This window comes from Ambystoma mexicanum, chromosome 2q, assembly GCF_040938575.1.
Source record: "Ambystoma mexicanum isolate Mex_15411 chromosome 2q, UKY_AmexF1_1, whole genome shotgun sequence".
Classification (NCBI taxonomy): domain Eukaryota; kingdom Metazoa; phylum Chordata; class Amphibia; order Caudata; family Ambystomatidae; genus Ambystoma; species Ambystoma mexicanum.
The window spans coordinates 755,868,743-755,895,953 of NC_090924.1; the positions used below are offsets into that span (position 1 = coordinate 755,868,743).

At 47.0% G+C, this 27,211-nt stretch overlaps 1 protein-coding gene across 3 annotated transcripts in view; it reads left to right on the top strand.

Moving 5' to 3' along the window:
* DYNC2I1 (dynein 2 intermediate chain 1) overlaps nt 1–27,211 on the top strand; it is a 2,286,904-nt gene that overhangs the window by 472,589 nt on the left and 1,787,104 nt on the right. For 2 of the 3 annotated variants that reach the window (XM_069647988.1, XM_069647990.1), the window contains exon 8: nt 15,456–15,521. The exons of the other annotated variant lie outside the window; for it this stretch is intronic. In XM_069647988.1, coding sequence (XP_069504089.1) covers nt 15,456–15,521 — 66 coding nt within the window. The remainder of the gene's footprint in view (nt 1–15,455; nt 15,522–27,211) is intronic. 3 annotated transcript variants of the gene reach the window in all.

Sequence of the window (27,211 nt, forward strand, 5' to 3'; positions counted from 1 at the left end):
GGTGTAAAAGAGATATAATTAATTATTTAAAACCACATCTAATAAAACACACAGGCACTAATATTAAGCAGTTCAAAAACACGGTCACTAAAAGATATACACTACCTTAAAAGAAGATTAGACAAGTCTTAAGTAAAGCCCCACTTATTTTCAGACAGCGGGGAGCACTTAACGCAGATGGCACTCTAATAATTTGTTTTAAAAGGGAGAGAAAAGCAGTATATAAATTGAAACAGATCCCAACACTTTCACAAGAACACAGCAAGAGAGGAAGGCAGAGTCAAACCGTGAAGTTAGAGTTCAGAAAGCCGGATCCACTTTAAGAGGATCAGAATGAAATGTGTCCAAGGTCACACGGTTAAAAAGTGCACACAAGTCTCAAAGGTTCAGAAAGAGTTGGACCAAAATAACGGGACCAGTTAGATGGTCATGGCGGCCAGCCCAGTCCAGAAGGTTAAGGGATTATTATTACCTTGTAGCAATCTTTAGAAAGGGAGGCCTGGCGGACACGGTACCTTAAAGTGGTGAGAATACTCCAGCGGGGGCAGTTGTTCCTGGCAGCGGATGCAAGTCGGTGCTTCGTCCGGGGGAAGAGAGGATCTCGTCGGGGAGGAAGACAGGAGTCCGTTGCACTGCCAGGGAAGAAACCAGCCGCAGAGTTCTCCGTTAAAAGGAGCGGTCCTTTTGTTCACGGTCCAGTGGTAAGTGGCTATCCGGTTGCCGGGGTGCTTGGCACGGGCAATTCGACCACAAGACTTCCTGGGATGCGAGAAAAAGAAGGTAAACTGGTTGTGCCCACCAGTCAGGGGAAGAAGACTCTCCAGCAGGGAGATCTTCTCTGTCGTCGGGAAGTGGTGAGTCGGTTCCGCAGGGCTCCACCGGTGGTGTCGTCGTAGCAGGTCGGCTCAGCTTCTCCCTCGTCGGATTCTCAGGTCCTGTGGCGACTTCTGAAGTTCCAGTCCCCAAAGCCCTGCTTTTATGCAGCACACCCCCATTCACTCAGCCTAGCTGTCAATCAAACATGCTAAGTGGTGAGCCGGCCGGCTCACCACTTGGGCCAATCACACAAGAGTGCGAATTGAGTTACCAAGGTAACTCAGTCCAGGGTGCCTAAACCCCCTCCCACACTCCCTGTGGTACACAGACAGAGTGGCACCACTTTTGGAGGCTTCTGTGGAGAACCCCGCAAAAGTGGAACAAAGGGCTCAACTTGGGTTGGAGTCACAGAAGAGAACACAAACGCCATTTTAGAATCGAGTCCTGGCAAAAAATACCAACTGGCGAATTGATATTAAATAAATAAACCGGCGGTATGTTCGAGGCTATGAGAATTAAATAATTAAAGTTGGTAGCCTCGAACAGTGGGAAAATCCCCTAGGGATATATTCGCGGATGAATATAAAAAGTAGTATCCACTGCCACCAGCCAAAACTCGATCAGGGGGGACGGAGACGTTCCCCCTCGACTAACAGACCCCGGGGCAATCGAATTGCCCCGACCAGTACGTCCACAATATGATGGTTTGTACTGGTTTCTGTTCATAATTTGGGACTAGTAAAGCCAATGGTGACTTTACATGCCCTGGGAGACAGTAGTCAGTCCCAGGGTATGGAGTCTATGGTGGGGTGTCACTATGACACCCCTGTGTCACTGCACGGAGGGTGCTGTTTAACACACATAGTAAAAACACATGAGACCCTATGGAGTAAAGGACCCCATAGCCCATAAAACACATTAGCAGTCAAAGGAACACCATACATCATGTCCAAGAGTGGGAGAAAAAGAGTCTCACTCTTGGCAGGAGAAAGAAACAAACTCCGGAAATCCAGCAAAGCTGCTGGGGGACTCACTAGGTTAGGAAATTCAGCCTAAACAGAGAATTCTCCCTAACAATTGGTATGACCAGAAGGCTTCCCTCATCAACTTTACACCAGGTCAGCAAGTCCTAATCATTAATCCTATAAGGCAGAGAGCTTTGCAGGACAAATGGCCAGGCCCTTACACAGTGGTGGAGTCACTGGGTGAGGTTAACTATTTAGTGGACCTTGGAAGAGCTGGACAGGCTCCAAAAGTGTTCCATGTAAATAGGTTGAAGGCTTTCGTCCCAAGAGTTGAAATAGCTGCACTGCTTTTGGCTTCAGGTGTAGAGGAGGAAGAGTCAGAACCTCTTCCTGATCTGTTCCAGGGCAGTCCTTCAGACAGCTCCATTGAGGGTGTCCATGTGTCCCCTCACCTGACTTCTGTTCAACAAGATGAGGTGAGAAGTTTGCTGAGGCAGTTCTTCTTACAAGCCCCTGGTTTGACACCTTGGTACAAACATGATGACATTGACACAGGAGATAGTGTACCTACTAAAAGTAGGGGATACAGAATGTCGGATGGTGAGATCCTACATCAAGACAGAGGTGAACAAGATGTTCGATCTTGGGGTGATTGAACCCTCCAGTAGTCCTTGGTCCAGCCCTGTGGTGTTGGTTCCAAAGGCAGGTACCTCTGAGCTGAGGTTCTGTGTGGATTACAGGGCTCTGAATGCTGTCTCCAAGACAGATGCACACCACACCCCTTGCCCAGAGCTGATGAGCTGGTGAATACTTTGGGTGCCTCCAAGTACCTCGGCACATTTGACCTCACTGCAGGGTATTTGCAAATAACCCATACCAGCACATGCCAAGGAGAAGACTGCTTTCGTAACAGCAGAGGGTCTTTACCTGTTCAGGGTAATGCATTTTTTGTTGAAGAATGCACCTGCCACTTTTCAGAGGTTTGTGAATCATGTCCTTAATGGGTTGGATGAATTCTGTGTAGCATATCTGGATGATAAAGCAGTTTTCAGTGCCACCTGGGAGGATCATGTGAAACACCTCAGAATTGTTTTGCAGGCTCTTCAGAAGGCCCACTTGACTATAAAGGCCAGTAAGTGCCAGATTGATCAAGGTTCAGTGGTCTACTTTGGACATAAGTAGCTGGAGGGAGAATACAGCCTCTCCCCACTAAAAGACTTGCCTCCCCCCACTACACAAACACAGGTGAGAGCCTTTCTAGGATTCACGGTGTATTACAGAAACGTTATGGCAGACTATGGCACCATAGCTGCAGAGGGGCAGATGTGAATGCTCCCACATCTCCAAAGAAACCCAAGAAGGTCTCTTGGTCTGAGGATTGTAAGACGGCCTTCACTGGCCTTCACTGGCCTTCAATGGCTTAAAAGACTCCTTGTGCTAAGCCCATTTTCTCAGGGCCCCTGATTACCAAGGACCGTTTATTGTGCAGACAGATGCCTGTGACAGTGGGATAGGAGCTGTGCTATCACAAGTAGATGAGAAGGGTAAGGAACACCCTATTGGTTTCATCAGTTGCCTGCTTAAGAACAGAGAGCTCAGATGGTCCACAGTAGAGAAAGGTTTATCTGTTGTGTGGGCTCTAAGGAAGCTGAGGCACTACCTCTATGGGATCCACTTCACTGTGCAAATTGACCCTAACTCCTTAAATTGACTGATGAACATGAAGGGAGAGAATCCTAAGTTGCTCAGGTGGTCCATAAGTCTGCAAGGGTTTGACTTCACTATTGAGCATAGGTCAGGTGTTCAACATAGGTTGTCCATAATGTTTAACCGACCTTAACAAGAAGCTCATCTAGGGGTGGATTAGTTCCCCCTGTCCTTGGTCTGGGAGGGGCGAGTGTTAGGAAAGATTTCCGTTTGCGTCATTTTCCCTCCAGTTGTGAACCCCCCCAACTTTTTGCTGCTGTCTGACCATCATAGCCTGACTCTTGCCAGTGGAGCACAGCCTTCTGCTGCACTCCGGTCGGTTTTCGCTCACTTTGTTATGGGGAAACTGACATGCCTTTAATCAGTCAGTACTGGGAGACTTTGTTTCCCTTAGCCTTTCACTCAGTTGCAAATTCTTTGCAGCTTGTTTACCAGTGCTCAAAGTACCTTACAGTACAGTGCCCTGGGGTCTTCCTTTCGTTTATAAAGGCCCTAGACATCCTCAAAGGATTTTTTGGTAGAAGTACAGATGTGCCTTGGACAGAGCTGGTGGCAGCAGTTATTTTTCACATAATTTTAACCCTTTCTTTTGGTCCATATCACGTTTACTGCGTTTGGCCCAGGACAGTGGCTTGGCCCCAAAATGGCTATTCCACAAGGTCTTTTGTTCTGTCCTTTGGCTATCTTGTCCCTTTACTTTCCCCAGGTCGAGCAGACCCGGGTCAGTCCTTATTTGGTCATGCATTCTCCCACGAAATGCCAAGCTTTCGCAGGCTTCTGCATGCCTCGTGTGTGTGCTTCCAGGATGTGGGCTGGACTGTCTAGTTCCAATACATATCCTGGGTGCCAGAGGGTCTAGTGTGCTGGGAATGACTGGGACCACTGTGGTCTGTGATTGGTCCACGTCTGGCATGGCTGTATGTGAGCAGGTCTCTCATTGGGTCGTCTTCGTTTTGGCAGAAAGGATATTCTGGATAAGACAAGGGCCCAAATACCCATACCAGATCGATCTCTTGACTTCTCACTGAACCTAGGATAGGATCCAAGCATCCTGAAACAAAGAAGCTGAATTGAGGAACTGCTGGTGATTCGCTGGAAGGTTTGGCACCCTGAGCCTGCTGTTGTCCCGCAGAACACCTTTGCATCTTATCAAACTAGAAGGTCTGCAAAGGCGCTTCCTCCCCATTTCAATAGTGGGAACAACTATTCACGGTACCTCCACCTCAACCTGCAAGTGACCCTTTTCGGAAGGGTTCCTGGGCCAACCATGACCTGACCAGCTTGCGCAGGACCTTTGTTCTGCAACCGCCGCCGTCTCGTGTTAACTCTTGAGACCTGGAGATCGTAAGTACTGGCTCCTTGGCACTCTCCCGCTGAGTTTCGTACACGTAGGCGCCCTAGGTCTGGAATTAAGAGAGTACGTCTGAACCCTAGTATATGCGGTCACTGTGTTGCCCAGCCGTGGTGACAAACTTCGTGGGTCCACTGCTGCTGTGCCCCCCTCTGCCCTGAGATGAGCTGCAATGAAATCAAGTTGACCCCTTCACCAGTAGAGGAGAAATCGCCACTGTCCCGCCACAAGTTCCTCCCTGGATCTCACTTTTGCAGTATATGAACCCGCAACTGAAGTGGACTTGACTGCCGAAGTTTGGTCCGGAGTGCGTCTTAAGTCGGTAAGTACTTGCAAACCTTACTGGTGGCCCCTGGCGCATCCATCCATTATCGAGGTAGCCTGTGCTACCGAGCTATTCCCAATTCTTGGAATCTGTTCTGCCCTCTTGGGGTGACTCTCCTCAAATAGTGGGAACTTATTCTTCACTGCCTCACCTGCATTCCTGAGCTGCTACAGACCCTGCAAGAGACCCTGTTTTTGCACAACCACACAATGGCGTCCATCTGCATCCGAAAGTACATTTGAGCATAAGGCTTCACTCTTCTTAGGGACTGGACTGCCTTTCAGTTGGGGTTGATAAAGTTAACGTTAATGTTAAAGTATGTTTGTACCGCACACTATCACCACTGGAGTGGTGGATCTGAAACAAAGGGGGGTAGGTTAGGATTAAGCGTGTTAGTAGGACAAAGTTTGGAGAAGAGCAAGGGAGCTGAGAAGTGCTGTTGGCAGCTTCAGTTCAGTTAACACCGTTCGCTGAGCATATTGGTGTGGCATTTGGTTCCAAGGCCATTGTGTGCTGTTGTGTGTGGGTCTGTGTGGTGTGTTGTTGCGGTTTGGTGAAGTACGTGCGGGGTGCTGCGGTTTTAAGAGGTGTGGTTGTGTTTGGTTAGAGTGTGAGATGTGGGTGAGGGGTGTTGTTTTTTTTGTAGTTTTTGTGGTTGGTTAGTAGCCTTGTTGGGCGAAATGCACACTCCTATTCCGTCTCCTTTGTGATTTAGCGAGGTTGTCTTCCTTCGGTGATTAGGTTTCAGCATGAAGCACTTGTGCATAGGCACGTTATAAATGCCATATCATATCATAAGGCTATTTCATCTCTCTGTCATTATGCTAAGTCAGCTACTCTTTGTGTTTGGCCACCCATTAATCCCAGTTCGTCGTTGCTGCAACCCAGTCATTTTGGATCGGTTTACTAGTGACTTATGCCTGTACCCTGCGCGCTTTCTGAGTTGTTTGTTATTGCTCTGTCCTCATGGGCTTGTGGTTCGCATTCTGTTCCACCTAGCATCGTCTTTCTTGTTCTTGTTGGAGTTTCTCTTAATCGGTCCTAGATATGGTCTGTGCCATCATATATTCTGTCAGTCTGTTCTTTGTGTTTCCTGTTTGATTGTTTCAGTCATTTCAGTTTGGTTCCGAGGTGTTGAAGAGCCAGGTTTTTAGAAGTTTTCTAAATTTTAGGTGGTCTTTGGTGTTTCTTATTTCTTTTGGGAGGTGGTTCCAGTTTTTTGCGGCTAGGTGGGAGAAAGAGGAGCCCCCTAGTTTTTTCCTGGCGTATGGCTTTGGTTCCAGGCGGATTTCATTGCTTGATCTGAGGAGTCTAGTGGGCTTGTAGATTATTTTTTTTTGTAGGAATTCTGCTACCTGTCCGATTGCCCTGTGCATTATGCACATAGTTTTGAACGTGATAGTGTTTGATTGGAAGCCAATGTAGCATTTCTAGCGTGGTCTCTTCTGGATAGTTTGAGGAGGAGTCTATCTGCTGCATTTTGGATGCGTTGTAATTTCTTTAGGATGTGTTCTGGCATCCTGAGGTAGAGGCTGTTTGCGTGGTCGATTGACATGATGAGGGCGACGATTCAGTGTTTTGTGGGTGAAGGAGAGGAAAGGTAGGATTCTTCCTGTTGAATGAAGGAGGAAGAAGCATTTCTTAATTTTCGCATTTACTTGTGGTTCTAAGGTTAGAGCGTTGTCCATTAGTACTCCCAGGTTTTTTACTACCTTGGATGGTGTGGGCGCGATTCCCAGTTCCGTTGGCCTGGGGATGTAGATGTTGTTCTCGTGGTTTTTGGCTATAATCATGATTTCTCTTTTTCCTGGGTTGATTTTTAAGTTCATCCAGTCATGGAGTTCTTTTGGACATTCTACTAAGGTTGAGTGATCAGCTTGTGTGTCTTCGATTTTGTAGATGATTTGAGTGTCGTTTGCGTAGTTGTAGCATGTGAGGTTGTATTTTTTGAAAATCCTGATTAACGGAGTCTGGTAGATGTTGATGTATAGTGGTGATAGTGAGGATCCTTATGGTACTCCACAGTCGTTAACTTGTGGAGTAGATTTGAAGGGTTTTAGCCATACTTTTTCTGTTCTGTCTGCTAGAAATTATTTAGTCCAGAGTAGTGCCATGTCCGTTATACCTATATCTTCTAATGTTTTGATTAGGGTGTTGTGGCTTACTGTGTCGAAAGCTGCCGAGAGGTCGAGCAGAATGGGGGCTGAGGTAATGTTGGAGTCTGCGTTTGTTTTTAGGTCGTCCCAGGTGGAAAGTAGTGCCGATTCTGTTCCTCTTGCGGGTCTGAAGCCAACTTGTGCTTGTTCTAGCAACTGGTGCTTTTCTACGTGTTCTTGGGTTAGTTTGTACACGTATGTTTCTAGGAGTTTTGGGAAGGGAATGTTTGAAATTAGTCTGTAGTTGGAGAGATCTTCCACATCGCCTCTTGTGTTTTTTAGAAGTGGTTTAATATATGTTGATTTGAAGCATCGTGGTACATTCCATGTTGTGAGCGACAGATTCAAGAGATTTCTGTAGTATTCTGATGGCATTCTTTGAGCAAGGATTGATTTGTGATCCTGCTTTCTTGCTGTGTTTTACCAGCTTGACGTAGGTCTCTGCTGATACTTCCGGGAAGTTTTGGAGTTTGTGCTGTGATTCCTCGTCAGGTCCGGTTGGTTGAGTGTTGGGGTTGATTGGTCTGTTTTGTATGATTTGTCGTATGTCGTTGATTTTGTTTTGGAAATGGTCTGCCAAGTTGTTGCATAGTTCCTGCGAGGGTATTGGAGTGTTGTCGCAACCTGGTGGGTTTCTCATTTCGTTTATGATGTTGAACATTTCTTTTTGTGTGTTGGTGGCATTGGTGATTCTGTCATCATAATGCCTTTTCTTTGCCTTTTGAATTTCCTTCTAATATGATCGGATTTGTTTCTGGAATTGGGTTGTCTTATCTTCGTATTCTTTCCTCCATTCAAATTCCAGCTTCTTGTTCTTTTTCATGGTGCTTAGTAGTGGGGTGAAACATTTTGCCATTGCTCTTTTCCTTGATGGGGTAAAGGCTTTTTCCGGTGAGATGTTTTCGCTTGGATCAGCAAGCCATTTGTGAAGTAGCTCCACATTCCCGTCTCGCTCTGCCTTCTCCAGTTCTGCGGTTGAAGGTTTAGTCATCTCCAGTTGTTGTAATAGGCTGCTTGCTTTGACTTTTCTCCAGTTTCTTTTTGTATTAGTTGGGAGATTGAGGGGCTGCGTGCTGATTTTGTTTAGTAGCGTGATTATGAATAGAATGATGAGGTGGTCGTTCCAAAGTATTTGTACCAGTGGAGCAGTGGTGATACATTTTTTCTTGGCGAAAATTGCGTCAAGGGTGTGTCCTGCCGAGTGTGTTGCCCCTTTGACCAGTTGTTGTAGTTTCATGGTTCTTAGCTGCCCGATTAGTGAGTTTTGAGAGTTGGCATCTTTTTCTTAGAACCAAATGTGGAAGTCCCCCAGGATTATCAGATGCTCGTGTTGAATGGCTATGTTGGTGATGGCTTCTACGAAGTTGTCGACGAATGTTGCATCGTATGTCGGTGGTCTGTAAACCATTATGAATGTAATGTTTGTTTTTAGATTTGCCGATAGGTTTATGACCATGGATTCGCAGTTCACGATGTTTAGAGGTTCGTCTGTTTTTACTTTCAGTTGATCTTTGATTGCTATTGCGAGTTCTGCTCCTTTTTTGTTTTTTCTGTTTAACTGAATGCATTTGAAGCTGGTGGGGAGGCAACTTTGGAGTGTGATTTTGTAATTGTCGTCCAACCATGTTTCGGTGATGAAATACGATGTTGATACCGTTGTCGCAGAGAAGGTCGAAGATCTCTGTTGAGTGTTTTGACATGGATTTTGCATTTATTAAGTATCAGTGGATTTTTAAGGTATAGTTTTGTTTGTGCCTTATTGCCGGCGCGGTCTTCTGACTGGTGTTTAGGTTTTATTCCAAGTCGATCTCTAGTTGAGGTGTTGGTACTGTTGTGTCTGTGTCGTCAAAGAGCTCTTCTAGGTTCAGTCTTGGGTTTTTGTTTTCATCAGGCTCCTCTTCTAGATTTTGTGGCTTTTGAGTGGAGAGTCCTCTTGTTTTGGTGATTGAAGGGGTTAGGGCGTCAATTATGTTCTGGTTATCTCTAGCTTTGTCCGTTCTTCTTCTCTGTGGTTGTGTTTGGCTGTTGGTCGTACTTGATTTGTACGTTGGGTCAGTTAGTTCCGGTGAGTGGTTATTTGCGAGGTATGGTGTTAGGTATATGGATTTCTCTCTTTTCTCTGCGCCGGTTCTGTATTCTTGTCTGTGGGCGTGTGTTCTGCAGTTGTGAGTCTTTTGTGGTGTTCAACAGGGATTGTTCTTTCTGCTCTTTGTTTTTCCTTTGGTCCAATTTCTTTTCGCAGCATTTTGAGTTTTTAGAGTTTTTCTGGTTGATTTTGTTCAGTTCGTTATTGTAGAGTCCGTCTTTTGTGCTTTTGGTCCGGCTGTCTTGTGGTGTTAGACTTGGTGTGGGGAATTGTCTGATGATAGCTTGGGTTCTGTCTGTTGGGGTTGTCTATACTGGTAATATCGCTAGGGTGATTCAGTCGCTGCCTTGAATTTGGGGCTGTCCGGTTGGGAGGTTTACTAGTGTTATATCGCTATGGTATTTCAGTGGTTGTCCCTAATGTGGCTCTCCCTGGAAGAGACTTACAGCAACAAACAAATCTCTGTGGTACAACGCAGGGTACTGTTCACAGCACCGTCTCTGAATGACAGGGTCAATGATCACAGTACCATCTCGGCGCGGCACGGCTAATACTCACAGCGATGTGCCGATGTGGTACCCTCTAGATGGTGTTTAAAGGCCTTCTCAACAACTCTCTACTGGTGTGACACAGGCCTAGATTCACAGAGCTATCCCAGTGTGGATCATGCTAGTAGTCATGTTACTATCACCATGTGGGCTAGGGTGATAATCACTTTGCTATTCTCGAGAGGTACAGCCAGTAACCCCAGTACTGTTATGTTTTCTAGATGTGATTCAAAATAATGTCTAGAAATCTGTTTGGGTGTTGCGGAGGCCAATAATCACAGTACCGTCCCAACGAGGCACACGCTAATAATCCTGGTATTATCCTAGAGAGGCACAAGCTGGTAGTCACAATACTGTTCTATTGTGGTGCTTTCCAGGTGTTTCAAGTCAACATGTGCTAATCTGCAAGGGTTCAGCACAGTCTAATAGACACAGTACTATCCTAGAAGGTGCAAGCTAATGATCACAGTACTATCCTAGAAAGGCACTGACTAAAGGGCTGCCTAAAATATATTCGCACTGTTTGCTCCTTTGCCTTACCGTTTATGGACCCTCACTGTGTGCCATTCCTTTAGGCCATTGTAACTGTACATATGTTCTATAGTAGTGTGGTTTTGGTTTAAGTATTAATGTTGACCTTTGCTTGTGTTTTATTTAAAAGGCCTTTAATAAATATATATGTATTTTTGATATACACTGGACTGAGAGTAATTTGTAGTGTCCCTGCTGTGTGTGCTCATTGTGGGCTTTCAATCACCCTCACCCCTCCTGAGACCTAGTTTTGACCACCGCCAATGCTACCTTGATTGCTCTGGTTTGTCCAGAAGGTTACCCTGTTCCAAGAAACTAGGCTGGCCTTCTGAACCTCTGCCCACTAGGTCAGAAATCCATCTTAACAGGCAGCCTCTGAAATCTCATGACCCACTTGTTTCAATACAGATTCTTCTGCCAATAATACATTCCTTACAAATTGTGAAGAGAACCCCAGTCTTACAACATCAACCTGTGAATTGTCAATAAATTCCACTTGAGCCAGATCCTTTGACGTTATCGATTTTAGCAACACATCGTTCCCCCTTTCTGGACCTCCAATATGAGGGTACCCACCAAGTCCTCCGTCTTGCTGTATAAACGTTGGTTCAACCTGAAGGGCTGCCACGTTTTGGTGTCCAGTGATATCGGCAACCTACGATTGTCGATACTGTTTAAAGATACTTGGGCCATAATTCTTTTTTTCTTCAAGATAAAAACACTGGGAAAACTCTTTCATCTGAGTGCTGAGAAGGGATGAAAGGAGGCACTGTTGACAATAGAGCTGATTTTCCCATTTGGACTTGGGTCAAATCTGGCTTAGCCATAGCCAAAGGAGTGGTCTCTCCTCCTTAATTTTTGGTTTTAGGAACTTTGTAATAGCTCCTCTTTGGGCAAATTAGGCATTTTTCTGTTGCTTTTTTTAAAAATAAACTCTAACCCTTTAGGGTTACCCCGCTCCTGAACTGACGGCTGAACAGTTTCCTCATTAGGTTTGTTCTTTATTAAGTCTGGGTTGGCATTTACAATTGAGGATAGACGCACTGCCATGTCTTGCTCGCTTTTAGATGCGTACCTGTTCACCTTCTTTCGTGACCCATTGGCGCATTGCTTTTGTATGTTTTTCAGATTTTTTGACTTCTTTTTACTTTTACATTTTTGTGGCTTTTTCTGTTTATTTCTGACTTCCACAGCTTCAGTTGGATCCTCAGACATAACCACCCCATCTGATGGGGGAATATCGGCATTTAGGACATCCGCTTTGCCAGTTCATTCCTGATTGGTAGGATGTATGGGGGGAACCAAGATGCCTCGTAATTCATCCAAGCTCCATGTGTCGACCACCTCTGCTATGAAGGTCTGCCATGCCGTAGAAGCTCAGGAAACCTCCTTATTTGTAGCCAACATCAATTGGAACCCGTATAACTCTTCTGTTTTAATCTATAGTATGCCACATGCCATAACAAAGCCTTCCAAAAATTTCATTTTGGCACATTTTAGCATGGATCGAACTTCCTGTATGCATAGTGCAGTGTGTCCATAACCTTTCTCCATGGAGTTTAATATCTGGGAAAGGACTGGAAAGGAGAAGGCATCAATTATTTGGTCCCTTTGATTAGTAGCAGGGTATGAGTGCAACTCATTGCCTGCCTATTCAGGGGGAGTATACTCAAACTGTTGTGGTTCTATTTAGTTGGGCCTCTGTCTCTTTCTTTGAGCTAGACAGACCCACCCTTTGCAGCGATCTGCTAAACAAAATTGGGGACGATTAAACGGTATTCCTACGTACCATCCTGTGCAATAAATCCTCCTCCCTGCTGTCTCACACTCGTGAGTGTGACAAACATGATCCCAATGAGATTGGTACTCTCTTAGCAAGTTCTTGGAAAACGATGGGTGCTAAAATGGAAACATCAGGAGATTAGATCAATCATGTGCTCAGGATCAATACGCTCCAACAAGCATGAGGACTGTGTTGCATCCAGATTTGCTCTGTTCAGCAGCTTCTGACCGTTCCATGACTCATGAGTCTGTCCCTGAGTTTGCGATGAATTACCAGCCAATACAGATTAGGGTCCATTTTAGAAGCAGCATTCAGGTCTACCCCTGCCACCACCTGTGCCAAGGTCTGAACCGCAGTTGGAATTTTGGTGCTTTGTAAGGTACATTTCCCGCCCTTAACTGCCAAATGCTTTAAATTCACAATATGGGTCTCTAAAATAGCCGCCTGACTCGTAGATGGCATATTAACCTCCATTCGCTTTCGTTGACTCCTTAAGCTATACACATATATGTGCCCAGTACAGATCAATAAATCAGCCCAAGACCCTAAAAAGAGAGTTACTCTTGTGCTGTACCTTAGGGCAGTGCCAGTCACCGGCTGTCGCCTCACGGATTGGCAAGCTACTCACTTAGACCGTTCTCAGTAACACCAATTACTCCAAACCACAAGTGCACTCCAATTCACAGAGGTCGCTGCCCAACGACCAAGCCGCCCAACTGCAGTACACTCACCGGATCGATCTACGCTATTTTCAGTTTTTAAAGGGTGCAGCAAAGGTGCATCACAAGCCGAGTCGAGGCTCCCAGGCAAAAGCAAACCAAAGCTCAGTGCCCAGGCAAAAGAAATTCACAGTGATTGTCATGCTGGTTAGAAGCAACGATAAGCAGAGAATAATTGCAATTTCCCTGCACTGAGACCAGCGTAACTACAGTACATTTGTCACACTGGATCTGCACTTGATGCTATGTCGGGGCCTGGCTCCACCTCCTTGCGCCCATGCTGGGAAGCTAGTCTGCCCTACCTTTAATTACACCATTGATTTCCCAACATGTGGAGCCTGCAGTGTAATTTTATTTTCACAATTAAATTGTACAGAGGATCATTTCAATTTGCACGTATGTGCAAAAGGTCCCCCTCCATGCAACTTACAATTTTTCAAGCACACAGTGGAAAAACAGGAAGTAAAACAATGGCATAATCACCCTTACACATAACCTTTCCACTACATGATTGGAAAAATATAAATCTCTCCCACAATTGACGATTGCTCGCTGCATTAGCAAACGATTCCTGTGGGATCCTCCTGCTTTTACTTTGTGGTTAAGTCGGGCAGTTTCCACAGGAAACCATTGGTTTTCCATTAGCAAGAACATACACTTTGGTGGAAAGTCAGGGGGTTTTGGCAGGTACAACTAGAAACACAAGTGAACATGTTGAGTATGCTCTGCTTTCCAACTCTGCCTTCGAGATTTAGGAAAATCCTGTGTATTGAAAAAAGTGGTTTTAAAAGTCCACTGCCACTTTGCCACTGCCACTTTCTCTGGTCTGAGGACCCAGATCATAACCCCCTAGACTTTTTAAAATACACAGCGATCCCTGCAATGCTACATAAAGGACTTTTCATGATGTTTTATGCTACTCACCTCTGGAGATGAATCTGTTACCTGCCAACATAGAGACCACAGTTACCTCTACTTTATATCAGACCATAACGTTGTTCACATCATACATGCTACTACATCTCGGAACTAAATGGGAAGCCGATAAAGGTCCTCACGATGCAGAAGAATGGACTGAGGCGATCATGTCCCCACGTGAGGTGGAACTTTCATCCATACTACGCTTGGTCCAATTGAAGATTCTCTATAGAGTCTATTATACAGATACAATGCTTTCTAGATGTGGCAGAGCACACCACCAATACTGTCCAAGATGTTTTCTACCAATTGCACTTTTTTTCCACAGTATTTGGCAGTGTCCTAAGATATGACACTACTGGTATAAGATTCTTGATGAATTGTCAAGGGTGATGGACAGCGAAATACCAGAAGATCCGAAACTTTTGTTATTGGGTGTGTGGTTTGACTCCTTCTTCAATCAATATGAGAAGCTCTTCCTAGCCACTGCTATGATGATTGCTAAGTGTACCATCGCTAAGTTGTAGGGAAGTGAAGAAATACCGAACTATACTAAATGGGTTTCTGACAATATTTTTATTTATTTATTTGGATTTGTAGAGCGCGCTAAGCCCAAAGGCATTGACTATGTTGCATGAGATTGTCTTGGTTACAAGTAAGAAGGCTTGGCTCAGGGTTACATTGAACGTGCACCCAACAATAGGAATTTCTTAGGTTACATACACAGGTGGTTCAGGAGGAAAGCATAGCTCATAGTTAAAATGTACGTTTAACCTAACAGTGAATAAGGTAGAATACAAACATAGGTGGTTCCAAATTTAGAGTATCATACGGTCACAGTGAGGGTTTCATAATAGATAGTGATAATGTACAGCCTAAATGGGGGCCAGAGGTTAGGAAACACAAGAAGTACTATGTTATATAAATAGCATAGTTTTTATTGCTTCTAATGTGGATATCTGTATGTCGGCCGAGCAGCGTGTATGTGGTTCCAGGGGATTCCCCATCAATTTACGGAGATATAGCATAGAGCAGGAATGCATGAACAGTTCCCATTCAATGTGTTGATGGGTCAGACTATTGACTTATGACTGATCGGTTGCCATGTTTGTCTGTAGCGATGTGTAGGTCATGCAGTGTTGTGCCGTTTAATTGCCTTTTGTCAAATATCAATAAAACATTTTTAAAATACTCAACGATATTGAGTCATATAAAGACCCAGTCTTTATAATCCTGGAGAATTATACAACATGCTTTAACTACTGCTGGTGGATAGATTGTATGGTACTACACCCTGAAGACCTAGGTTGTAACATTGTACATCAGATTAGATGTTATTTATTGTAGAACATTATATATAACATTACATTTTGAAAGGGTCTTACATTACCCTTTAAGTTGTAATTTCGGCTTAATGGATACGATTTCAAATCTATTCAATGCATTTGATCAACTTTATTATATATTCAATGCATTTGATAAACTATTTGGAATTGGTTTGTAAGGACATTAAAAGATAGTTTTCTGTGTGTTATATTTTGTTTTCCTAGCAAATTGCCAAACGCCCTCATTCTGCATGGGCTTCTGTTAGCAGAAATACAAGTGATGATGAAGAGGTAAGAAAACTGCATTTGTTTTCAGTTATTGTATTGGTAATTGTGAGGAGCAAGGAATGAGACACAGGCACAGTGCTCATGTTTTTGCTAATAGACTTTTATTAAATAATGAAGGGGTTGGAAAATGCCTCACTATCCCTAATCTAGGAGGTGTTTCCCTACCTCAAACAAAACTCTGAGTCTGTCCTGTGTCAAGATGTCCAAAGCAAAAATGTCCAGTATCTGAAATCCTATCCTAACCCTCACATTCTAAAAGTAACTCTAAGCTGTAAAGGATATTGGGCCTCATTACACGGTAGGCGGTAAGGGTTTACCGGTACTGGTAAGGGCACCAGTACCGGTAAACCCTTACCGCCTTACTTCGAGTTCCCTTTGCGGGACACGACCTTAACGGCTGGTTTTACCAGCCTTTAAAGTAGGGTGCCGCAAAGGGACCTCGGTGCTAATTACGGTACCGCAATTTGTGGTACCGTAATTAGCGCCTTCCCCATTCCCATTATGCCCTATGGGTGCAGAAATGGGAATGGGGAAGGGCCTTGCTGAATGGGGAATTACCGCTCCCGCTCACCTTGGAGTAGGGCGGTAATTATGCCATCCACCAAGGCGGACACGGTAAAATACCGGCGGCAACCATGGCGCTAAGAGCGCCATGGTTACCGCCTACCGTGTAATGAGGCCCATTGTCTTTGGCCTTGAAAGTGCACAAAATGTTCAAATCCAACAAAAAGGTATACATCCAACAAAAGTCTCAAATGGCTAATATTCACATTTCCAGGGAATGACTCCCTTCCCCAGGTTCCTCTCCACCAAACCAAAAGTAAAAAAATAATCAATCTTTTTGTAGATCAAGAGAATAGCTCCCTACTCTTGGTTTTGCAATCCACTCCCGGAGAAATGACTCCTTTCCACAGGTTTTATTCTGCATTCAATGTATTTCATAATTCTAAGGGCATGTGTCTTCCTTGGAATTCACGCCTCACAATACCACAACTTGGGGTGTAGGTCCCAGACTCATACAACACCTGGTATACTCCCCTGCCAGGTCCTCTTCCACATTCAGTGTATTTCAAAATGCAATTCACAATCCTAAGGGCATGTGCCGTTCTTGAAATTCTCTTATGCAGTTCATTCCCCACACTTGGCTTTGCCTGGTAAAATCTCCGGCCAGGACCTACTTATGCAGGACCTTCTTCTGCAGTTCACTTCACACACTTGGCTTTGCCTGGTATACTTTCGTGCCAGGACTTTATCAATATACAATGTCCCACTGGTGTCCCCTTTTGGTCTTCCCCAAGTTGGTACTATGGGTCACAGACCCCAGTCCCACTCTCTAGGGCTTCCGATGCCTTGTCTGACAGTGCTTCAGTGTCGCAACCCTTTCAATGTGCTCACAGGTTCTTTTCCTGCAGTCTCTCTGCATTCCCAACTCTGAGTTGGGTGCTTCTCCGGCTCTCGCGGCTCTCTCTGACCCTGCAGGCACCTCCGACAGGCGCTTGATCCTTGGTCAGCGTCCCAGCTCCTTCGGCTTGCTCTGTTTTTCCACTCCTCCTTCTGCAGTGTCTAGCTGGGCGAATCTCCCGTTCTCGCGGCGTCCTCGATCTGCACCTGGACAAAAAGAACTTGATCTGCATACTTCTCTTTCCAACATGGTTTTAAACTGTGTCGGGCCAATCAGTCTTCCAGCTATTAGACTGCTGGTGTTGGTTCTCGTTGGAATTAATAATCATTGCTCCTTCCTCATCTGAGTTTTTGTCACATTGTTATCTGATATTGAGGATTACTGTCAGTAGAATTGGCAAGTTGTCGAAGGGGATTATGTCAATATGCCATCAAGGCATGAGGAATGGAGGGAATATCCCTAAAAAGGAAAGGAAGATGCCATTTCTCACCTGATGATGTCATGTCATTCCCTCGGAGTCGCCTCCCCCGATGTGGTCCTTCCTCAAATAGCTGCCCCATTGTCAGGATAAGGTAGCGGCTGCTGTCCACTGGCCACATCAGGAGAGGCCACCTCAGGGAAAGGAGTGATGACATCATCATATTCAAGTGCTCAGGAACGCTGGGAACTTCCCTTTCTTGGCTTGCTGAGGGGTCCTTCCTCTCTGGACTGGCTCCGGGACCTTCTTGCTTCTGCCTCAGCATCCTGGTCTGTCTTCTTCCTGTTTCATGGACCATGCTGGCTCTTGTGGTTCCTCCAGGGAGGGCTTGACCCTCTCATGAGTCCCTCCCGAGTATTTTGTTTGCAAAATGTCCATATAGACTGGGATGCTTACTGTGGTTCTGCAGGGCGCTCTTCATGACTCCACACGTCATCTTCACCACAGTATGATCACTCCTTATTGGGTTTGCTGGATTCTTTCTCGTTCCAGGTTTCCAGCATGCTTCAGACAAGTAGTCCCTACTCTTCCTCGTCTCAGTAATTCTCACAAGGGCTGGACTGTCCACTTTACACAAGTTTATGGAAGTGTGGGGTGACTAGTGTACTGTGTTCAGGGAATGAGGATAAGGGAGTTTGGGATGTATTTTATTTATTTATTTTTGGCATTTATAAAACACACTAAACCCAGAGGCATCAAGGCATTGGTTACAACATAGTAAAATCAATCAGGGCAATGAGCAATATCAGTCCATGTCCAAAAGTGGAATGCTCATATCAAGGTGACACTCTGAAGGTGCAGCAAGATTATTTGCTTCTCAATGACTGGGGTAGATAGTTCAAATTCTTAGAGGTGATTACCGGGAAGCTCATCCACGAGATCTCTTCATCCCAGGAGTAGTAGGAGTGGGAGGGTCTTGCTGATTTTGTTTCTGCGATGGATATCTAGCGGCAGTGTCCGCTCAACATTTATGCATGATGGTCAAAGTTTTGAAAATTATTCTCCTGCGAATCTGTAACCAATGTGCATTTCTTCTGGAGCGGAAATGTGATCACACCTTGGGATGTTTAAGGCGGCTCTAAAGAGTTGCAATAATACAACCTGGAGCCAATGAGCGCACAGGCTATGGTAAGACAGCTGTTGGTAGAAAGAAAGGGTCTGGCGGTGTTGATTAGCTTGGTGGTGTATGCCGCTGAAGAAGCAATGGCGTTGACCTGCCTTGTTAGTGACCGGTTGACGTCGGTAAGGGGCAGGAGGATCTGTGCATTGTCTGTGTAATTTGTGTAGGCTGCTGTATGGAAGGAGGTGTCATATGACGGGATGATTACAGCAACAGAGCGATTTCTACTGCTGACGAGTTAGTCACTGCCGAGAACACAAGGGCAATTTTTTCTGTGCTGAGCAGGTTAGGCGGGTGAGAAGAGATTTTGACAAACAGAATGCCGTACCAGTGGACCAGGCGGGCATTTACAAGATTGGATGTTATAACGCTTTTAAGCCCTTGTGATAAGTTGACAAGGTTGTGGTCTATTTGTGAAGACACCCACACGGTACCGGTTAATGAAGTATACATTTTAATAATACCGGGTCTGGATGTATAAACTGCAATAGTGGTGGTGGTTTTCTCTACTTCAAAATTGAGTGCTAATTAACCAAATGCTGCTGAAGAAGTTCTGATGAAATATGTGTAATTAAATAAAGAACGAAACATGTTGGGCTGAAAGGACACTGTATTGATTAACAGTGGATTGAATGTATTATTAAGTTGTGTTAGAACCCTAATGGCATATAGGGATTTGTTTAATTGAGCTCAGTTATGGGGAGATAAAGAGATGATTAGAAATATCTTGTTCACTTTATCTGCCAGACAACATTGGTTGAGGTTTTTTGCACTATAGAGGTTATAGCAATTTGTCAAAGTAGTTTTATACATAATATGTGTTTTTATGCAGTTTGTGACATTTTGTAATGTGTTTTAAATGATAATTGTGATCTGAATTGATGTTATGTATTTGTGTTTTATTGAATTGTGCACATTGTGTTGAATTAAAATGTAATAGAATTGTACATTATATGGATAAGGATACTGGACAGTTCTTTATTTGTTCAATGAACTGTTTGCTTAATGTCTAGCCTATAAGGAGAAAATACAGAGACTAGAGAGTTTTGTAGTATTTAATTGTCTATGGTGTTCTCTTAGGGGATAAACTCTTGGGTCCTTAAACTCCCCTAGTCTCTTTGTGTGTTGTTGGTAGTATATACCAAAGTCATCCAGAAGGTCATAAAGGGGTTTGGTGAATATATTGTAGAGTGTGGGTGAGACACACGAGCCTTGAGGGACGCTGCAGGTGACAGAGGCAGGTGTGGCGTTAGTTGCAGCTTAGACGACCCTCATAGATATGTCGGACAGAGGAAGAGATCCAGGAGATGGCTGCAGGAGAAAAGGGAGCTGCTTTCCCAGAGTCTTTAATTACATCAAATTTATTTTTTAGATCTAGAAGGGCAGATTTTGTACCATAGCCAGGAAGGAAACCAGATTTACTCAGGCCTAGAAGGTTGTTGGATTCCAAAAATAACTGGATCTGAAGGTATGCTGCATGATCCAGGATTTTAAGGAGAAAGCGGACTGTGTTGATGGGTCAATAGTTGGTTAGGATATCCAGGTCAAGGGCAGGTTTTTTTTAGCAGAGGAAGGACCCAGGCATCCTTTTGGCTGGTGGCACAGAACATGAGGAGAATGAGGCGTTAATGAGAGAGATTATGAAAGGAGCAAGGGGCTCTGCACAGTCCTTAATGGCTGTAGCTAGGAAAACCCCCCTCTGGCAGTGGGAGGGTTTGAGGCCTTTGATGATCTGAATGACCTCAACATTCGAGACTGATTTAAAGTTAAACAGAGGTACATTTTGGTGAGCGGCCAGGGGTTCAGTATTAGGAGGGACTAGAGAGAGACGCTACTAAGGGAGCATATCAGTTTTTTGTAATAGGGCATTTTGAATGTTGGAACTCCAGGAGCTATCTTTAGTGCAATTTATAGGTGGCTGTGCTGGGGATTCCAGCTCACGCAGGATCAAGAAGAGCTCGCAGGAGCTGGATTTCGCATTTGATATTCTGTCGTTAAAGTTGGGGCTTTTTTCTTGAAGTATTACATTTTTATAGTCCTTTGCTATGGATGACAAGCAAGCTTTGTTGGACTCAGAAGGGTCGTACTTTCATTTGCTTTCTGCCTTGTGTCACAATAGGCAGAGGGCTTTGAGGTCAGTAGAGAACCATGTGTTAAGATGAGAGGCCGTTTTTGCTTTATGTAGGGTGTGGGGCGCCACCAGGTTAATGGACTGAGCCATGGTTTGGTTATACAGGTCTAGTAATGTGGCAGGGTCGCTATCAAATGTTTGGGAGGGAGACAACTTGTCCAGAAGAGGCAATGTGTCAGCTTTGGTTATATTGCGTGTGCTCAGAGTTGCTCTAGTGGGGAGAGGCATAGCTAGGTTTGGGTGTTGTTAGTCACCAGTATGTTGAACTGGATAATATTGTGATCAGTCCAAGGGTAGGGCAAATTAGAGGTGACTAGAATGTTGCAATTCAAGTCGGTTAGCGAATCTAGGGTTCGGCCTTTGTAGTGCTTAGGGCCAAGATGTGTTGTGAAAAGCATAGTGCCTTTGAGGCAGCGGTTCAGAGAAGCAGCATTTGTGTCCAAGTTATAATTAAGACCAAAGTTTAGATCCCCACCCCATTGAGAATGGTCTTTGAGGAGGGATTGTCATTGGAAAGAAGGTGCAAGATATCCTTTTCGAAGGAGAGGAGTGGGCCGGGAGCATGATAGGCCAGATGTAAAAGTTAACGTGGTTGTGTGGGAGAGGCTAAGTTTGATTGTTCAAATTTCTCCAGAAGGAAAAGATGCATGAACTATTTCTCTGATGGATAAAAACTCTCTAGCAATGATTGCTATCCCACCACCTCTGGCAGGTGATCTGTTTTTGCGGTAGATGGTGTAATAAGGTGGTATTGTTAAAGATAGGTTTGGGCCCGAGGCTAGGTGTAGCCAGGTCTCAGAAACAACTAATAAGTCTAGATTGTTTGTGGCAGTGAGGTCAAGGATGTCAATGGGGTGGGCTGTAATTGACCTGGCATTCACTAAGATTCCCCTTAAAGGGATATCATTGAGATTTGGGAGGGCTTGCTGAGTTTGGCCTGTTTAGTTGGAAGGAGGGTTGATATTTGAAAATGTGTGGGCACTCCAGAAGTAACCCGGGCAAGGTTAGATTGTTTTTTTTTTTCTTTTTTCAAAAAGGCTTTTTATTAGAATTTTGTAACAAACAGATTGCTGCAAACATTATTCAGGTCATAATGCGATAATGATGAAACAGAAATAAAACAAAAATCAAACCAAAACATCAAGTGAACCAGGGGGGAGGTCCGTCAGGGGGGGTACGCCGGAGGGGAGGCAGCTTCAGTTCGTAGATGAGTATGTTGGGGCCGCTGCTTGACCAGGCGGAGAAGCCAGAAGGCAGTGGTGAATGATCAGTTGAGGGGCGACTATGGTGGGCAATCGTATTCCGCCATCGAACCGAGGGACGGTGGCTGTCTTGCCATGCCAGGATACTGTTGTGCATAGTCTAAGAAGGGAGCCCAAGTGCTGTGAAACTTGCTTCTATTCCCAAGGCGGATATTTTTTCGGCCACTGCGATATCCCAACACTTTGTCCACCACATGGGGATTGCTGGGCCCAAGGGGTGCTGCCACAGTCTTGCCATTGAGATTTTTGTAGCAGTGAGCAGGTTGGAGGAGAGCTCTGCCAGCCGACCTGTCATCGGGAATTGGCCCTCTCCTGTGTCGCCCAACAAGACAACTCCTGGGTCCCACAGGATTGAGAGGCCTGTGATTTGTTTGATCTGCCCCAGGACTTCCTTCCAATACCGGGCCGATTTCGGGCATGTCCACAGAAGGTGAAACAGTGTGCCAGTGTCAGTGCAGCCTCTCCAGCAGAGCAGCAGGATTGCAAGGTTGCTTTTGTGAAGGGTTTCCGGCGTAAGGTACCATCTATAGCAGACCTTGATCGCTCCCTCGTTGTTTGTGACACATTTGGAGCTCCCATGGGTTCTCGGCCAGATACGGTTCCAATTCTCTGCGTCTAGTTCTCTACCTATGTCCCGCTCCAATCTCTGCATGTAGGGTTCCTTCAGGTTGGGGTCTCCTCTGTCCAGCAACCTGTATAAATTCAATATTTTCCCGGTGGGCTGGAGCGCCGTCAAGGTTCTTTCCAATGCTGTCGGCTCTCTGCTTCTGTGCGGTTTTGTGTCGTGAGACAGCCAGTGTCTGAGCTGGGCATAGCTAAATTGTTCCCGCTCAGGGACCTGAAATTTCGCTTTGCATTCCTCGAAAGTGAGTAGAGTGCCGTTCGTGAAGAAGTCCGCGATGCGTTTCAGCCCTTCCATCTTCCACCTGGCAAAGGCGTTCGGTGTGATCCCTGGAGTGAAGTCAGGGTTCTCTCAGATTGGGGTCAGCGGGCCCACTGTGCTTCTGCAGTTCCATCTTCGGGCCGCCTTCTTCCAACTCTCTGCCGTGTTTCTAATCGTCGTGACTGGTCCAGCTGGTTCCTGTGCCAGGCGATGTGCGGAAGGGATTCCAGTGGGTAGGGACTCCAGTCCTCTTCTAGTTTCAGCCAGCGTGGACGGTTGATACCTGATTGCCATGTAAATGCTGCTGACCGCTGAGCCGCAAGGCAATATCTGTCAACCTCCGGGACCCCTAAGCCTCCGGTTCTCGGGCTTCGGAGCATCACCTTCCTGGTGAACCGTGGCTTTTCCCCTCCCCAAATGATTTTCGAGATGTTCGCTTGAGGTTTCTGCAGGTCTTTCCTGGGAATAGAGACTGGGAGGACCTGGTAGTGGTATAAGAGTCTGGGTATAAGGTTCATACTCCAAGGAACGGGAGACGGAACCTTTTTAACCAGAAAAAATCTTCTTCCCCTTTAAATTTAGAGGCGCGTAGGGGTGCGGCCCAGGCAGCATGCGCTGCCCTGACTCCGCCGTCTGGTGCCACAGCTCAGTCCCCTTTTCCGCGCAGACGGGAATGGGCCGAATTCACCAGCGCTCCTGGGTTTGGCTTCGGCCATGTAATTCAAAGTGCAGATCCTTCTTCTCTTTGTCTTTTTTTGTCTTTTTATCATTCAGGTACTCAGTCCTCAGGCGTCACGCTCCTCCCTAACGCATGTTGACTTCCACAAGGTTCAGTAGGTGTCCATCCTGCAACAGGATCTTCCCAACTTCAGACCCCCATACCTTCTGCCTACGTTGCCTTGGCCCAGACCACGGTTGGCAAGCTTGTACAGCGTGTGGCTCGCTGTCATCGAAAGCGCTGAAGAACAGACTAGCCAGGTGGAGGGAGCTCTTCCAGAAGTCGCATCCAGAGGACGTCAAGAACTTTATGAAACACCGAGCCAGGCCTAGGGTAGGGCCGCTATTTTCCATCGCACCCCGCAAAGGAGACTCCTTCCCAAGGACTCTCCTGCGTGGGAGGGACTGTTCAGGTCCTTGTACCAGCACATGCACCGAGGCTGCTACAGCTACCGGCCCTCGTGCCCAGGGATCCTCGGATCCTCCCGGTGGCAGTGTTGAGGGACCGGAAAGTTCGTGTACCGGATTGTCATCCGAGGGGCTCTGCCGGCCGAGGGGCTACTCCATAATACCGGCAATACGTCCGAGGGGGTGCCTAAACGCAGTTCCACCGACCTTCGGGTCGAGGATGTCGCACCTACTGGGCCTAGCCCCGAGGAGCAGGGTAAGCCTTGTGATCCACATATAAGAGTCCTGGAGGAGGCTCGGCCCAGCAAGCCAAGCAACACGTGGCAGGCAGCTTCGGCAAGATGGCCGCCGTGCCAGACTGAAGCACCCGTCCGACGCCATTCCAGGTGTTCGGCGCAGAACGAGTGTCGAGGTGGGACTGGCCTCAACAAGGTATGTGGCCGACAGCCTTTTCTTATGCGCAGGCCAGCTTCCCACTGCGTCCATACGGGCAGGGTATACAGCGGCTCCCTCAGCCCCCGGCTACCCTGTGAGTACAGCCACTGCCTACCCCGTCAGTACCCTCTATCCTCTTCAGACCAGTGAAGAGGGGTTCTTCGACAGGTTCCTCAGGCTCATGAAGTCACCTCAGATGGGGGTTATCCTCAAGGACGCTGTCAGGGACGTCCTCCCGACTATGCTAGCGGCACCACAAGCGCCTCCGCCGACGCCCCCGGCTCCGGTGCAGCCGCTGGTTCCGGCTCCCCAGCCGACTCAGGCGGTTCCATACTAGCCTCCGCCGCCCCCTCAGTGCCCCGGCTGCGGTCCCTGTGCCCCAGGCCTCCGGCTTCCACTGCTCCTCCACCTCCGCAGGATCCTCCTGATCCGCAGGACACAGATGATGATGATGATTAGGAGGATCTGGACATGCCATCCTCAGCCAGGGCCTTCCACGAACGTCTTGCTGGGCTGGCAGAATACCTGGGCCTCCCCCAGCCCAAGGTCGAGCAGCCAGCAGAGGGGGTTCTGGCTGAAGTCCTCGTGCGATGCCCCTCTGCCAAAACAGGGATTCCTCTGCAGACCGATGAAGTTTCCCTGGCCAACAAGGGTTGGCTTAAGCCCCACTCGGCCCAGCCGGTCAATCGACGTCTGGACGCTAAGTACAGGCAGATGGAGGGGAATACACTCTTGCTCTCGGCTCATCCTCAGCCACACTCAGCGGTGATCGCTGCGGATTCACTATGCTCCAAGCCTCAGTCATCCTCAACCTCCTCCTCTGCGGCTCTACTAGGCAAGGAGGGGAAGATCTTGGACGCGTACGGAAAGAAACTCTATTCCAACGCATCCCTGCATCTTCGTCAAGCCATCACCGATGCCATGCTGGCTGCCGCTACCAGAGGTTATGGCGGGAAATTGCGGACTTCCTCCTGTAACTCCCTACGCAGAGCCAATCACATTTTAAGGCGGGGCTTGCAGAGGCCAAGCTGGTGGCACATGACCTCATTGAATCCACATTGGCCCATATCAACACATCTGCCCGTGCCATCTGTATCACCATGGACATGAGAAGGACAGCCTGTCTCCGGGCAACGAAGTTCAACCCGAACGTCCTGGAACGCATATTAGATCTACCGTTCGATGGGGGGACCTCTTCCACTCCTCCACGGACGAAGAGGTGGACGAGAAGGAAAACTGCTCACAAACAGCCAAGTCTTTATCCATCTTGACAAAGACCACGCCCAAGTCGTACACCCAGTCACAGCAGCGCTCCCACAGGGGGCGTACGTATGGAGGGTTCCGCGGCTTCCAGGAACGGAGATCCAGGCAGCCAGACCGTTCGTTGTCTCAGAACCGGTGCAAGCAACAAAAAGGGGGTTGGGGCTAAGGGCTTTTTCCAGTCCCCCCTCCTCCGCGACAACCTCAGAGGGAAAGAAGGCATGACACTCCCCTTCGGGTCCACGTGTCTCCAGTGGGGGGCAGGCTTGCTCTCCATGCACATTTCTGGTGCCAGAATTTCACGGACCCCTGGATCCTCTCCATAGTATCCACGGGGTACCGCCTACCCATCCCAACCTCTCCTCCCTCCTCTCCTCCACTCCCTCAAGTTGGGACAGCACCTCTTCTGATGGAGATCCGGTCACTCGTAGAGAGCCAGGCAGTGGAGGAAGTCCCAGCCTCCCAGCGGGGCTTGGGCTTTTACTCCAGGATTTTCACCATTCAGAAGAAGAACCGGGCGGGCCTAGGAGTTGTGACCTTTCCACCCTCAACCTCTCCTTACCCCTACAAAAATTCAAGATGGTTACGCCAGCTCTTATAGCGGAGACATTGTGCAAGGGTGACTGGATGTGCTCCCTGGATCTGAAGGAGGCGTACCTATACATCACGATTTGGCAGCCCCATCGTTCTTTCCTATGGTTCAGGATCATGGGCTACCATTTTCAATACAAGGTCCTTGCTTTTGTCCTCAACTCGGCCCCCAGGGTCTTTACCAGGCTCATGAATACGGTTGCTGCCATCTTCAGAGTGCAGGGCCTCCACATCTACCTATATCTCGACGACTGGCTTGTCAGGGCTGCATTTCCGAAAGCGGTTCACCACTCTTCCCCTGCCCTTATGAACACACTGCACGATCTGGGCTTCTCGCTCAATCTCAAGAAGTCTCAGCTGCATCCCATGCAGACTCTGACATTCTTGGGCCTCATCTGGGACACGTGCTCCGAGAAGGTATTTCCGTCGGAGGACAAGATCTCGGCCATCAAGAAAGCCACCACCCACTTCCTCTGCAGAGAGGTGACCTCGGCATGGTGGTACCAGCATCTCCTGGGTCTCTTGGTGGCAGTCCTATTAGCCGTTCCACACACGAGATTGAGGATGTGGAGGATTCAGCTGCACTTCGCGGCCTCATGGAACCAGGAGCGGGGTTCCCAATCCCGAGATGATCAACGTTCCTCCCTCTCTTCACCCAGACCTAACATGGTGGTCCAGGGACTGCAACCCACAGATGGGCAAGCCCTTTTGGCCGCCCACCCCGCATGCCACCATCACCACAGACTCCTCGCTCCAGGGCTGGGGAGCCACTCTGGGCGATCTCTTGGTCCACGGCGCCTGGACTCGACAGGAGCAGGAATACTACATCAATTGGTTAGAGCTGAACCCAATCTGGCTAGCGCTCAGAGCATTCCTACCACTTCTCAGGAGCAAGGTTGTCCTCATCCAGGCAGACAACTCGACCAGCATGTACTACGTCAACAAGCAGGGAGTCACCAGATCTCCTCTTCTGTGCAGACTGGCAATCACCATGTGGGAGTGGGCC